We start from the raw sequence: 15,637 nt of genomic DNA, 5'->3' as shown, positions 1-15,637 counted from the left end.
AGAGAGAGAGAGAGAGAGAGAGAGAGAGAGGGAAACTAGAGATCTCCAGAGAAAGCAAGATCAGAGAGATCAGAGAGTAAGCAAGCTGTCATAGGCCACCAGCTTCAACCCACGATTTGACTTTCAGTCGCTTGTTTCCCAGCTCCCAGACACCCCTTCCTCAGAACCCTTCTCCAAACTAAGGCTAGTCCTTGGCATCCCTCTCTCTCCTTCTCTTCCTCTCGACAAAGCAGAGAACCTGTAAACACAGTAGTAGACCCAATGACCAAAGAGCTCTCTAGGTTATATTTGCACACACATCACAAAACACTAAATTCTCCCACCTCTAGTTTATTACTAATTCCAAAAAGATGTCTTTCTGTATCTTAGAAAATGAAACCCTGCCCTTGGTTTCTCTAAAAAGAGGTCAAGGGAACTGAAGTAGTGTTGGTCTGCTCAAATAAAACTGAGAGAAAGGAATCAGTCTGTGAAGATGCAGAGGATTGAGGGCAGACAAATAACAGAAGACCAAGCAGAGGACATGCAGGGGTGGGGCTGGGGAATGTACACCAAGGAGGGAAATGCCTACTCTCCTGGCTGGCGGGGGATGCATACCACAGTGAGGAGCTCAGTCTCATTGGGTTTCTGCAGATCTTCCTTTGCCCCCTAGTGCCTAGTGTCCTGAGACACAGGAAATGTGTACTATGAGAAAACCACCCTACTGGGTGGCAGTTGCATGAATCCAGTTCTGTAAGTGCCATGTAAGCATTGCTGTAATTGTTAAAACATTGCTCTGTAGGAAACGAATAGAGTAGGAGAGTAATATACAAAGCAGGTGGCTACTAGTTAAGACAGAAGGGCTTTAAGTGATTTTAAGGAGGAAAGCAAGCTGGCCTTCTCTCCAGTTCCTCTCCTAGCTCTGTTAACTCAGATTTCATCCAGAGGAACATGACCACCACTTTTGTTGCCTTCACATTCATTTCCAGTAGAGGTTTGTTTTGTTTTGTTTTGTTTTGTTTTTTTTAACATTTTATTGATTCTTCTTGAGTTTTTCATCATGCACTCCAATTCCACTCACCTCCCCAACCTTTGTATCTGCCCTCTGCTCTTACAATCCCTCCACAAGAAGAAAAAAAAATCTCATTGTGTAGTATGTCACAATGTGTCCCACAGTATACCATTTTGTCTGTACTTCTTTACATGCAAATGTTCATTGCAATGACTTATTGGTCTTCTAGGCCCCTGGTTTCAGCTACACTATCAATACTGGATCTTCACCTGGACTCAGTTGTTGCCCTGTATCATAGAGAACCTGCAGCTTTGGATCTATACCAAGAAACGAAGATGAGCTTGTTGCCTCCCCCTTCAGCTCAGCCATTGGACTCTAAGCAGTCTCTGCTTAGAGGCTGCCACCTGCGGAGCCAAGACAAGCCCTCTGCAGACTGTCAGTTTGTCTTTGAAGAAAAGCGTCTGGAAGTCACACTGAGATACAAGCACACCTACCTGCCTGAAGACTTTGAGTTGCTTGGGACTCTGGTGTCCGAGGTCTGCTGCAGTGTTTATGTTACGCAAATATCTTATACCAGGAGATTCGGTTTCAGTTTTCCGTGTGCCTATATATTCTCTGAATATTTCTAAGTAAAGCGAAGCCTTGATTCGAACTCAATTTGGCCTCAGTTCTCTTGTTTCTCGAATCCCTATTTCTCAGGTCCTTTGAACCTCCGCCTGAGGGAACCCAAGTTCGTGGAACTGCGGGACAATTCCACACAAGAGCTCTCTAACACTGCCCTGTGTAGCTTGCCCAGTGCCTCAGCTGGCAAGGGGCAGGACCAGACCTCCTACTTTCATGATCTCCGGGCCAGCTCATTCAGACTAGTTCTCCAGAATCCCACAGCCAGTGAGGGGAAAGGCCAGTCTGCACACCCTTGGACACCAATATGGTCCCAGGAGGCAGCCTAGACCAGGATCCTCTGCATGGCTTCAGTGATAATGTGAGCCACAGACATCTATCTATGCAAACCCCCGCTCCTGCATGGCCATGGACCCAAACATGGCCCTCAGGGGCAGCAGGGCTGGGACTTTACCATGGTCTCCAGTGGCAGGGCCAGCTATTCATATCAGACTATTCTCCATTCTGGAGTCTCCACTTCTGCCTCTTCCTAGTGCTCAAACTGTCTGCTTCTCTTTCTCTCCTGTCTTACTTAGGGTTTGTATTTCTGCACAAACATCATGACCAAGAAGCAAGTTGGGGAGAAAAGGGTTTATTCAGCTTACACTTCCACATTGCTGTTCATCATCAAAGGAAGTCAGACAGGAACGCACACAAGGCAGGAACTTAGAGGCCAAGAGCAAGGCACTAAAGTTTAGTGACTAGTTATAGCCTATGTGATCTTTCAATGCAATGCCATGAACTCTATAGTCTTCAGAAGTCTATTCTTTATTCTTTATTATTTCTATTAATACTGGGGTGAAAATTAAGTACATGTTTGTGATTGAACATATTTGCAAACTATTTCTTAAGTTATCATTGTTTTATGGTCTCTATGGCTGTGAGAAAACACCATGGCCAAAGCAATGGGGAAATTCCTTTTCATCCACAGCACAGCCTGTCACTGAAGGAAGTCAGGGCAGAAATTAAATCAGGGCAGGAGCCTGGAAGTAGAACTCAAGCAGAGGACATGGAGGAGTGCTGCTTACTGGCTTGCTCCTCATGGCTTGCTCAGCCTACTTTCCATATAGCACCTAGGACCATCAGCCCAGGGGTGACACTGCCAACAGTAATCTGGTCCCTCCCAAATCAACCCTCAATCAAAAAAAATGTACCAAGGCCTTGCTCACAGGCCAATCAAGCGAATGTATTTTCTCAACTGAGCTTCCTTCTTCTAAAAAGACTCTGGCTTGTGTTAACTGGACAAAAAACTAGCCAGCACAATCATCATTATAAAATATCTACTTCATAACTTCATTTTCTTGATATTTCTTTTTAGTCATTCAACTGGACTTAGGACTCCTAATGCAAGGTCAGGAACAATGTTTAAAGAGCATATAGGGCCTGGAGCACAGTGTATAAGGAGTCACTCTATTTTCAAGATCACAAAAATCAACCCTACATTTGCCCACCATCAAGAAGAGAGATATTGAGTATCTGTCTCCTTAACTCTTGTGCCATGCACCTCCCTTGTCTTACTTTGGTCTTTATCCTGCATTCAACATGCTTATTGAATATCTAGTCTGTCTTAATTAGATTATGATGTCTGACCATAGCAGCCTCTACATATTCCTGAGGGTAGAGATAGGGGCTCATAGCTGTAACACCTTAGAACACTAATATCATAGAGCTGGTTCACCAATGTCCACAATTGCCTGACTCCATGGTACTGTTGAATGATTTGTATTGCTTGTTTAATCCCTCCCTGTGACCAGTCTGCTGATGTTTGCAACCAAAGTATTCTTGTTTGACATTTCAGATATCCTGTATATCAAATATTTGAATTACTATTCATAACAGTATCAAGTTTATAATTTTGAAGTAGCAACAAAATAATTTTATGGTTGATAGTCCTACAACATGAGGAATTATATTAAATAGACACAGCATTAGGAAGGTTCAGAACCACTGGTGTGCAATCTGACCTTTGTACAGGCATTTGGAGGACCTACATGGTGAAGTCCAAATTCAGAATATACCACAGTAATGACTTGACACTTTCCAACCACTGTTTCTTCAAACCATATGCAGTTCAAAGTTTAAAAGCTGAGATTGTGAGAGTGAATAACATGTTCACAATTTGTACTTAAAGAATCCATAAGACATTTGTTTTAGCTTATAAACTGCTGGTTTGAGAAAGGTACCCTGTTAATGAACTGATCTAAGATAGATGACTTCCCCAGAATAGTTGAGCTAATCTTAAGAAACTGCCCATGGTCATAAATTTTACTGCCTCTATTGTTCTTGCAAGACAATGGGTCCTGGGAACTAACTGCTATTTTTGCTATTGTAAATACTGTTTGCTTGCTGGAGATAACTTAAGCATCTGTAGAATGTCTGTTATAAAAGTTAGGCACTGTAGGATGTGAGCTAATTTGACCCCCAAAAGTCTTGTCACTTTTGGTGTCTGTGTATGTCTTTTCCTTTGTAAACCCTGTACTAACAACAAGTCAGAGCCATACTCTAAGCATCCTGAGTTTCCAGCATGTAAACCCTGTACTAACAACAAGTCAGAGCCATACTCTAAGCATCCTGAGTGTCCAGCATGTAAACCCTGTACTAACAACAAGTCAGAGCCATACTCTAAGCATCCTGAGTTTCCAGCATGTTCTTGGACAGTATCCATGGTCTTGCCCAGTATTTGATAAAACACCTTATTTGTTAAAAATGTATTCATGGTCATGGTGAGTCTCTGATCGACCCATAACAAGATACTCTGGGTTCATACAAACATAACTAAAATGGGTTTCACCCAAGAACATACAAAGCTCAGACACCAAATCTGGCCCTCCATCTGCTTCTGTAACTAAGGATTTATTGGAAAGCAGTGTACAGATGTGTTTATACAGAACCTCTGTCTACCTTCCTGTGTCTATAAAGATAAAAGTTGCATCCAAGGCTTTATGACACAAAACCTGGAGTGTTTATTGTTAGGTATATAAACAAAGATTTGCAAAAGATAAAAATAAGAGCAACTGGAAACATTACTTGGCATATAAACTATATCAAGGTCACCTGCTATCCACTGAACTATGTTTTGCAGATAATTCACAAACAGTCTATTTGAAATAGAGTTGTTTTTAGGTTTGGTTGGTTGTTGGTTGTTTGGTTGTTTGTTTGGTTGGTTGGTTAGTTTTGTTTTGTTTTTATATGAGTTCAATGAAGTGGCTCCATGGATAAAGCTGCTTGCCACCAAGACTGGCAACCTGAGTTCAATCTGAGATCCACATGGTGACAAAGAAAAAAGACAGTCCTAGCAAGTGTTTTGCTGTATTCCACAAGCATGCCAAGACACTCATAATGCCTCTGACTAAAATAAATTAATGGAAGAAGAGGAAGAGGAAGAGAAAGAATAGGAGGAGGAGAAGAAGAGAGGGTTTTGTTTTTTAGGTATAAAGTAGATCCTGATAATAAATCTTAGCATTTTCAATTTACAGTTATATACAGTAGCAGAAGCATAGTTTACTCCATTTTACAAAATAAAAAATTAATGTACAAGGGTTTAAGAGCAAGACAAGACTTTGACTATAGTCACATACACATTATCCACATTTTAGAAAATACTGTCTTGTCAACAAAGAGCCCTTGTAATCTCCACAGAATATCAATATATAAAATCTAGGATAAAAAATTAAAGGGAGCATGCCTAGCAAATCAGGTAATGCCATAGGCTCCTGGAGGGGATTGTCCTTCCTCCTGACAGCCCAAGTTGTAGCCACAGAGGAGACATTTCCCAAGGAAGTGACACATTGCCACCTCCTCCCCAACTGAGGACTGTCCTGCTCTTAGAGCACACCTTCCAAATCACAGTGCTTAGGAATGTTTATTCATTTGCCTTTCAATTGTGCAAAATATAAAAGATGGGGAACAACCATTCTCAGCTTAGAAGGAGAACCAGACGTTGGGTGCCTAAAACACATGGGAAAATTATCCTAGGCTATCAGGAATAAAGTGAATCTCATGGGAATAACAGAGAAATTCTGTGGCCCTTCCCACAGTCACCAGGTGACTTACAATGATCCCTTCGCCAAGTACCTGCTTGTCTCTGGAACACAGAAAACTGCCTCTCTAAATTCTCTTAATTATTTTATACGTAGACACATGCACACTTGCCTGTCAGCTCAGAATAAAAAAAAATCTTTTATTTAAAACTTTCAGTAGAATGTAGTTTTATTTTAAAAAAAAATTAAAGGGATGAAAGAAATTATCGAGGTCAAAAGTTTTCTAAGTGAACACTCCCACTACTCTCAGACACCTTGCCACCACTGCAGAGTCTCCAAGTCTCTGCAAGAGGCCAGCATCAAACACCTTGCCACCACTGCAGAGTCTCCGAGTCTCTGCAAGAGGCCAGCATCAGACACCTTGCCACCACTGCAGGGTCTCCGAGTCTCTGCAAGAGGCCAGCATCAAACACCTTGCCACCACTGCAGGGTCTCCGAGTCTCTGCAAGAGGCCAGCATCAAACACCTTGCTGCCACCACTGCAGAGTCTCCAAGTCTCTGCAAGAGGCCAGCATTGTGTGTGCTCTGTACACACAGGTGGACTTCACAAGATCCTCTTTGCATTACAAAACTCTTTTCAGGGAACAGCCTCTCAATAACACTTCATCTTCATTTCTGAAAAAACACTGGAGGGAATACAGGGTTTTTGTTTGTTTGTTTTGTTTTTTTGTTTATTTTATTTTATTTTTATTTTTTTCTGAGCAGAAACTGGGAAAGGAGATATCATATGACTTGTAAATAAACAAAATATCTAATAATAAATAAATAAATAAATAAATAAATAAATAAATAAGAAACACTGAGACTGCAGCCCACAGCTGAGGGAAGCCAGGGCCAGACACTCAAACAGGAACTTGAAAGCAGGCCTGCTTGTTTCTCCACACCTCTCTGACCAGGGAACTCACTTATAGCTGGGGAAGAACAAGAACCTTGGTATGAGATGCTGTTTACCAGCTGGGTCACTCAAGCTTATGTTTATAGCGTTTTTATACAGTTCATGACCACCTGCCCAGGAAATGGTACCTAGAGTGGGCCAGGCCTTTCCTCATCAATAACAAATCGAGTAAATCCCCAATGAACACTACTACATCTCTGCTTCCAGTTGGATCACAACAATAGAAAACATTAACATATCAGGTGCAGGAAGAGAAGGTCACAGTATTCTCCAGCTCCCTGCAAAAACAGCTTATTAATAATGACTGTGCTCCTTCAATGGAGGCAGCCCTGGTCACTCTTGCTAATGTCTGGCATAACTCTCCCCCTCACCCCCTCCCACGTACCTCGGGCTTGGGAGTGCATTCTTTTCCAACCAATTTCTACCTTAATGTTTAGTATTTCATCAATCACTCAGTCTAGCTACCATGCTTCAACCCTCTCCTCCACTATGACTATGTTAGTTTTATCTCTAAAATGTGGAGAGGGTTCAACATACATAAGTTAATAAATGGCATAACCCATACATGGATTTAAAGACAAAAATCCCTCAATCATTTCAAAAAGAGCCTTTGACAAAATCTAAGCTGCCTTTATGATAAACTTCCTGGAAAATGTAGTACCAGAGAGACATACCACAAAGTAATAAAGGCTATATATGAGAAACTCATAGCCAATACCATTATAAATGGGAAAAAACCTGAAGTATCCCACAGAAGTAATAAATGAAACAAGGTTGTCTGTTATCCCCACTCATTTTGAATATCATACTTGAAGTACTAGCTCAAGCTATAAGCAAGAGAAACAAATTAAAGGAATAAAAATAGAAAAGAAAGAAGTCAAACTATCCCTATTTGCAAATAATATGATATTATACATGAGAGGTGTCAAAAATTCTACCAGAAAACTTCTAGAAATGATAAGTAAATTCAGCAATGTGACTAGATACAGAATCAACTTGAACAAATCAATGCACATTTTCTATACAGCCCATTGCACATGGTACTGTTGGGGTTCATTGTGTGAAAGTATGTGTCCGTATATTACATTGTTAATTCTGTACAGGCAGGATCTTGCCTATTTTCAATACACCATCAAAAAACATATAGAGAAAGGGGATCATGGACATACTCCTATTCACCATAGCATCAAGGAAAATAAGATGTCTTTGAATAAAGCTAGTCAAGAAGGTGAAGGATCTTTGCATGAAAATTTTAAACCTCTGGGAAAAAGATAAAAACTGGAAAATGGAAGACACCCTATGCTTATGGATCGATAGAATTAAAATTGTAAAAAAAAATCATAATAATAATTTCACCAATGCAATCCAAATCAAAGTACCCACCACATTCTCTACAGATAAGGGGGCGGGGGGGACAATGAAATTCATATGGAACACAAAATGGTCCTGGATAGCAAAAGCAAGTCAGAGCAGAAAAAACAGTGTTGGAGGGATTACCATTCCAGATCTCAAGACAATTACAGAACCATCCTAATAAATCAATATGCAACTGGCACAAAACCAGATAAACTGTCCTGGCTAGTTTTATATCAACTTGAGTCATCTGATAAGAAGGACCCTCAATTGAGGAAATATCCCCATAAGGTCCAGCTATAGGGCATTTTCTTAATTAAAGATCAATGGGAAGGGAGCAGCCCATTGTAGATGGTACTGTTGGAGTTGATTGCATGAGTGAACGTTTGTCTCTGCATATTCAGTTGTTAATTCTGTACAGGCAGGATCTTGCTGTTGTCATTTGTGTGGCCCATTACCAGTCTCATATTTTGTAAATATTCATTTTTCCTCAGTAGCCTAGAGCCAATCTACAATTATATCTGATTGGCTGTAATAAAGATCTGCTGGCCAGTAGCTGGGCAGGAGATGGAGGGCAGAACTTCAGAGAGAGACACACAGAGAGAGACAGACAGACACACACACACACACACAGAGAGAGAGAGAGAGAGAGAGAGAGAGGCAGAGACAGAGAGACAGAGATAGACACACAGAGACAGAGAGAGACACACAGAGAGAGACAGAGACAGACACACAGAGACAGAGAGGTGCTTGCTGGGAGAAGAAATGAGATGCAAGGGATTCGCCAGAAGACAAGGAGATGAGCATACAGTCCAGAGCTGAGCAGAGAGACAGAGCCACATGGTGGGACGCAGTACCAGGATTAGTTGGGTTAAGCTAGATAGCGGGCTGGGAGACTGCCTTAGCTAGAAGGCCTAAGCTTTAAAATATTAAAGAGCCTCTGTGTCATTATCTATACCACTGGTGGGTCCAAGAATGTCCTACTATCTGGTACCATCCCTGGGCTGATGGTCCTAGATTCTATAAGAAAGCAAGCTGAGCAAGACATGATGAACAAGCCAGTAAGCAGCAGTTCTCCATGGCAGCAGCAAGTGCACCTTGGCAGTAACCAACCACTCTCTAATTGAAGATTCGGCTGTTCAAGAGGAAAATCATTCCTAATACTGAAAGCCTAACCAACTATCCAGGGCTGGTGAAGTCATGGATCTTGGAAGAGAACCTACAACCCCCACTTTACTAAACCAGCATAATTCCTAACTGCACTAAACATTTGTCCTTATACCCACAGGTACGTGTAGTCCTCATGAAACTCCTCTTTACAACAGTCAGGAAAAAACAACCAATCAAAATGAAGAGTTCTGAAGCACAGTCCCAGTGAATACATCTATAACACAACTCCTGCCCCTAAGGCTCAGAGATCATTGCAGAAGCGGGGACAGCCAGAGGAACACAGACAGACAGCAATAATCAATGGAAAACGAAGGCCATGAATTTCAAAGCAAGCTAGGAGAGATATATGGGAGGTTTTGAAGGAAGAAAGGAGAGAGGGCAATGTTATATTATGATCTTTTTTGTCTTTGCATGTACAGTCACATTTCAGGAATATCTTTCATTGGCCTAGAGAAATGCTACCCATCCTTAGGTAGTCACTTTGGTGAGGCCTCCCACAATCACAGCCACCACAGTGAAATACTTTGTGATGTACTATGAATATCTCTGTCCAAAACTGAAATAGCATCCACATTGCACTACAAGTCTGTTTGGGTTGTAAAGTCCTTGGAGCAAGAGCCATATCCTGCATTTTTCCTTTATTCTTATATCTCACCACTTAGTATGATGCTGTGTTATCAAGTTGGATTGGATTTTGTGGTGGTTTGAGCGAGAATGGTCCCCACAGGTTAATAGGGAATGGCACTATTAGGAGGTGCGGCCTTGTTAGAGGGAGTGTGTCACAGGCATGGGTTTTGGGGTTTAAGTTCTAACGTCAGGCTTAGTGTGTCTTTCTCTTCCTGCTGCCTGCAGATCTGAATGTAGAACTCTCAGGTCCCCCTCCAGCACCATATCTTCCTGCGCTTCACCATGCTTCCCACCATGATAACAATGGCCTAAACCTCTGAACCGAAAGCCAGTCCCAATTAAAAGTTTCCATTATAAGAAGTCCAACAGTCACAATGTCTCTTCACTGCAATAGATTTGATCATAACTATCATCTGTTCACATAAGACAGAAACAAATGAATTGCAATCTGCTTTTCTATATGTGAACCTATTAATATAAACCAAGGAGCTTTTTGTGGTAGCAAGATGTTTGAGAGAAAAAAAAGATAGGAGCGCTGAGAAAAGGAGTTTGCTACCTAATAATTAACTTACATTCCAAACTGATGGAAGGGATTTACATTCTTTAAGGTCTTCCACAACTTATTATTAGTCAAATCAACTCTCTGTTATAATTTTGTAAATGTCAACACTCTTTAGCAAAACTTCTAATTTTTGCCAATGTGCATGAAGGAAATTTCTCAAGGAACCTAGATTAAACACCCATGGAAGGAATTGCAGAGACAAACTATGGGGCAGAGACTGAAGGACAATCCAGAGACTGCTCCACCTGGGAATCCTTCTCATATTTAATCATCAAATTCAGACACTATTGTGGGTGCCAGCAAGTGCTGGCTGACAGCAGCCTGATATTACTGTCTCCTGAAAGGCTCTGCCAGTGCTCAACTAATACAGAAGTAGAGACTCACAGCCATCCATTGGACTGAGTACAGGGTCCCCAATGAAGGAGCTAGAGAAAAGGCCCAAGGAGCTGAAGGGTTTGCAGCCCCTTAGGACGAACAACAATATGAACTAACTAGTACCCTCAGAGCTCCCAGGGACTAAACCACCAACCAAAGAGCACATATGGTGGGACTAATGGCTCCAGCAGCATATGTAGCAGAGGATGGCCTAGTCGGTCATCAATGGGAGGAGAGTCCCTTGGCCCTGTAAAGGTTCTATGCCCCAGTGTAGGGGAATGCCAGGGCCAGGAAGCAGGGAAGGGTGGGTTGATGAGCAGGGGGAGGGAGGAGGGAACAGGGTTGGTGTTTTTTATTTTTGTTTTTGTTTTTGTTTTTTATTTTATTTTATTTTTTAATTTTTCCTTTTTTTGAGGGGAAACTGGGAAAGGAGATATCATATGACACGCAAATAAATAAAATATCTAATTTTAAAAAATGATTTTAAAAAGAGCTATAGGCACTCCATTGGTAACAGAGGTGAAATAAATCACTCTAGATGCATGGTATCCCAATGAAAAATATGAGCTATCCAAACTGAAATCTGTCTCTTGCTTGTCTACAATGTTGAAGAATGGTTTTTAAAACATGTTTTCTTCATCCCTCTGTACACCATTGACTTCATGTGCCTTTTACATTCCCTAACAGTATAAATAGTAGTAGTGCCAGCACGTGTCAATGGTTTCATCCCCACAGAGACCACACTAACACCCTCCTTTCTATTGAAGGTGAGCATCTATGTCTTCCGATCACGAATTCGTCCATTTCCTTGTCCAGTATCACCATAGAAATCATTATTAAGATGACACTGACTTAATAGAACTGAAAGAGAAAGATGTCTCAGTTGCCGGTCTGGATCAGAGTCCTAAAATGTGCCTTTATTCTTAATCCCTCCAAAGGTTCACTAAGATACTTAAAATTGTGGTCACACTCCACAGTACTGTGGTCCTATAGTCTCTTCTTTGTAATAGCGCACATAGGATGGCACACTCAGAGCTACTAAAATATTCTTAGAGTTCATATACAAAATCAATTCTACATATGTTAGTGCAATAGAAACACATCACCAATTTTAAATGGAGCAAAGTGGGTATATGGGAAGGATTGGGGGTGCTAAGGGATGGGGGCTTATACAGTTATATTATAACCTCAAAGAAATATTTTTTAATCAATAAGGAAAAGAGCTATAGGTGATCAATGACTGCTCAGACAGGGAGAATCCATTTTCTATAGGAATAGCTTATCCTACAAGAAGCAGTCAGCCCGACACATATGTATTTATAGGCATCACTAAATGAATTTATTTAGTGGTGTGTGTGTGTGTGTGTGTGTGTGTGTGTGTGTGTGTGTAACAGAGAGAGGGGGAGAGGAGAGAGAATTAAAGAAGAGGCCATGAATTTGAAGTGGGAGGTGAATATTAAATAAATATAGTACTAATGTACACCATTTTCAAATAACAAAAAAAAACTAAATTAAAAACTTTTTATCCCGAACCTGTCATCAATTTACAAGATATGGTATAATCAGTACAAACTTACCTCTCAGAATAAATAGGAATAATGCTAAACCTGTTGATCACTTTGTGAGTTGGAGACAGTATTCTAAGTTCTGTTTCATCTGTGGCCATCGCGATAGTTACTGCAAATCATCAAAGAAAATTCTCATCCTATAACTCGGCAAGTAGGCACCACTCTGAAAGTGTTATCTCCTTTGCCTTTGCTTAATGAAATTGATTTTTGTCTAAGCATCTATTCCAAGAGTCTACACCTGGGGACGAACTGTTTTCTTTTGCACTACCAGCCGAGGGATGGCTTCGTCAGGACATCAATCTCACCAACTTTCACTTTTCTTTTAGATAAGAGATCTTCATCTTAAAAAATGAAACAAAGAAAAAAAGTGACAGTTAATGAAATAAATGAAAGCTTTCAATTACCTGAAATGCTAGTCTGTAGCCACAGGCTGCTTCAAGGTGAAACTATGGACTCTGACTTCTGCACCTGGGACTCTAGTCTCCTCCCTTGGTCCTGCGTCTCCCTCTTACCTGTCTTCCTTTGCTGTCCCTGCCCTTCAAGGCTTTCAGTGCTAATTGGGTGGCCTGGGACCGCTGAAGTAAAATCATACTCTGATTGGCTCAACTCGGTGTCATTCGTATACTGGTTCTGCCTTTTCTCAAGTTTACACTCCTTGTTACCTAGGAAATCCTAGTGACTGTGACCGCCCAAGCTGTTTGTTCTGGAAGAAATGACAGGCGGAAGTTCTACTGGCAATTGTTTGGTTTCTAAAACAGCATCCAAACTGGTAGCCCACGTTTTAAAAGGCAATGTTTGGTAAATTGCCTTACTTGCTTCAGGCGGCTCCCTCATGACTCTACCAGGCTGACTCCCTGGTGGCATACTGCCAGGTGAACCAGGAAACCACATCCCTTAGGAGCAGGCAGCAGCAATCATAAGCAATGCCCTCATTTTTAGTCTACATTCTCACACTGAGAATATACCTTTTCCCACAGTGTTTTGGCTTCTGTAATTTTACCCTTTATTCTCCATTTGCTTCACACTTGTTCTTAGCAATATGTTTACCAGAGCAAAAGCAGGGTAGTTGTTTGCTTCGGGGGGAATTATCTAAGCCACATTTCCTACATTGAGTATCTGTAACATCCACTGGCCTACCACACTCCCACCCGCAGGCTCCCTCTACCCTGGATTCATACAAAGAACTAGGAACAGAACTTCCTAGAAAGGCCTCTAGTCCACTTTCTGTTACTCATTTGACTCAGACAAGTGTGGTAGTTGATTTTTAATATCATTAAAATGAACAGTATAATTTCTGAGATTTAACATAAGCATCAAATGAGAAGATTCATTCAACATTAACAATCACCTGCTCCAAAATTTCCTTTTTGTCTCTTTCAGGGTCAGGTGTTATTTCTAGGTCCCTTTCCGGTAGAACATGGTACTCAACAAATTAAGAGAAAGTATAGACACAGGCAGGGATTCGGTATGCTTTTCACTTCCAGATTCATGCCTCTGGGTCTTGTTTTGGTCGGATTTAGTTTAAGGGGGAGGCTCTGTAATCATTGGATTGGAACCATTCACTGAAGCCTGGTGAGGCCACCAGTGGATACAGGGCTAAAGACAATCAATCGTTCTACCCTTCCAGGATGTATCATCAGCAAATAGTTCGGCCTTGAGCAGAAGAAAGGATGGGACTAGAAGTTGGATGTGACTTGGGTGGAATGAAGTCAGAAGGGTCTGGACTGGGGGTGCAGGAAATGAGTTCTTCAAATCACACTTTTCTGAGGCATCAGTTCCTTTTCATGGAAAATGGTACTTGGAGACTGGAATACGGTACCTAGGCTCACTCCTTGCTAGTAAAAGACTGCTGGGTTGGTATTTTTTGTTTGTTTGTTTGTTTGGGGGATATACACACAAATATATATATATATATATATATATATATATATATATTTGATCTAGAGAATAAACAGTTTAACTATGATTATAAAAATCTCATACCTGTACCTCTGTGTTGAGCTCTTCCTATCTTTATCACATAAAATTATGAATTCTTGGTCAGCTCTTAAGCCCATACGGTAATGCTATTTTGCTCTTTTCAAACCCCATTTCTGATTATCTTTTTAGTAGCTATGAAACCTCTCAATATTACCAAATTATTTACTCATTTTCTCAATCCTATGCAAAGGTAATACATTCTCAAATGATAATTACATCACTATGAAATACAGACAATATATAGCAAGGTCACTTGTAATATATTTGTCTTCAATCTAAAAATTTAAAAACCAAATTAAACTCTCTCAACTGTCATAATAGATTTTTGTTTTTATGTTTTTCATGGTTACAAAAATGATGAAGAGAAGTATGCTCATTTCTATAATATTTTATTTTAAACATTCAACTATGTTTTCTATTTTAATGTTTCATATATAAAATACTAGCACATCTTCATATCCAGAGGCTGCATGTAATCTGAATAGTAATATCCTCATCTATACACTGCAAATAAACCCTGACAGAATTTCCTCATGTGTACATTTCATATAATGTTTTATGAATAAGCACATATTGTTTGTAGTCCTTTAATTCCTACCATGTTGAAAAAAATAGGGCATTCTATATTTATTGGTTTTCCCTGTTTCTTTTTAGTTAACAGCATTGAACTTCATTCTGTACCAAGTTACAAATCTCTGCTTTATTCCATTTTACATATAGCTGTTAATTACTCCAATGAGTGGATAAACTGATGTTTCTTTTCTTTCCTCATTTTAATTTCTTAGACATCAAGAAATAAATCTTCCATATCAGAGTATAGTTACAATGTTTTCTTCCAAGTTTTCAATTATACATTCACTTTAACTCTGATTTCTCTCAAGAAATTAAAAAAATATATATTTCCTTCACATGTTGCCATTGTCAGACAAAATAATTTATATTATACCCTGAAAGTGGCTGGTCCCATCTAACAGGAATGTACAATGGAGCAGAGCAGGCATTTTGAACTATAATAAGTGGTTATGAGATAAGAAAAAATATAGGAGTAAGAAGAACTTGTCAAATATGTGGGGGTTTATTCCAAATGATCAGAGAAATAAGAATTGAAGAATGAGACCTCACAGACGAATGAAGCTGTCAGAACACTGGAACGGCAGAAAGGAGTGAAGGAAAGAAATGACCGGGAAAGGAAGATTTGTTCTAAAGCAGGGGGATTCAGATAATGCAGTGTATTATATAAGTATTATGAAAAAGACAAAAATACTGCAGACAACTGGAGGCCCACCAGTGGCTAGAGGAAGCCAACAGTTCCTTGTGTCAGGTGGGGAAAGGCCTTTAAAGAGCCAGAGTTCCCTGGAAACAACCCAGATGTCCCTCAACAGAGGAGTGGATACAGAAATTGTGGTACATCTATACAAT

The 15,637-nt window shown here is 40.3% G+C and overlaps 2 protein-coding genes across 3 annotated transcripts in view; both read right to left on the bottom strand.

Moving 5' to 3' along the window:
* Capsl (calcyphosine like) overlaps positions 1–12,867 on the bottom strand; it is a 27,573-nt gene extending 14,706 nt beyond the window's left edge. The window contains exons 1-2 of one of the 2 annotated variants that reach the window (XM_031360062.1): positions 12,751–12,867; positions 12,248–12,579 (exon numbers count right to left, since the gene is read on the bottom strand). The gene's annotated coding sequence lies outside the window, so the exon portion shown is untranslated. Of the gene's footprint in view, positions 1–12,247; positions 12,580–12,642 lie in introns of both variants that reach the window. The other variant, XM_031360061.1, reaches the window with a different exon arrangement.
* Positions 12,503–15,637, bottom strand: part of LOC116083844 (UDP-glucuronosyltransferase 3A2-like) — a 33,003-nt gene continuing 29,868 nt past the window's right edge. Inside the window, exon 8 of the mRNA XM_031360627.1 lies at positions 12,503–12,579. Coding sequence (XP_031216487.1) covers positions 12,503–12,579 — 77 coding nt within the window. The remainder of the gene's footprint in view (positions 12,580–15,637) is intronic.

This window comes from Mastomys coucha, unplaced genomic scaffold (genome assembly GCF_008632895.1).
Source record: "Mastomys coucha isolate ucsf_1 unplaced genomic scaffold, UCSF_Mcou_1 pScaffold8, whole genome shotgun sequence".
NCBI classification, from domain to species: Eukaryota; Metazoa; Chordata; class Mammalia; order Rodentia; family Muridae; genus Mastomys; species Mastomys coucha.
This window is presented reverse-complemented; position numbering and strand designations above follow the sequence as displayed.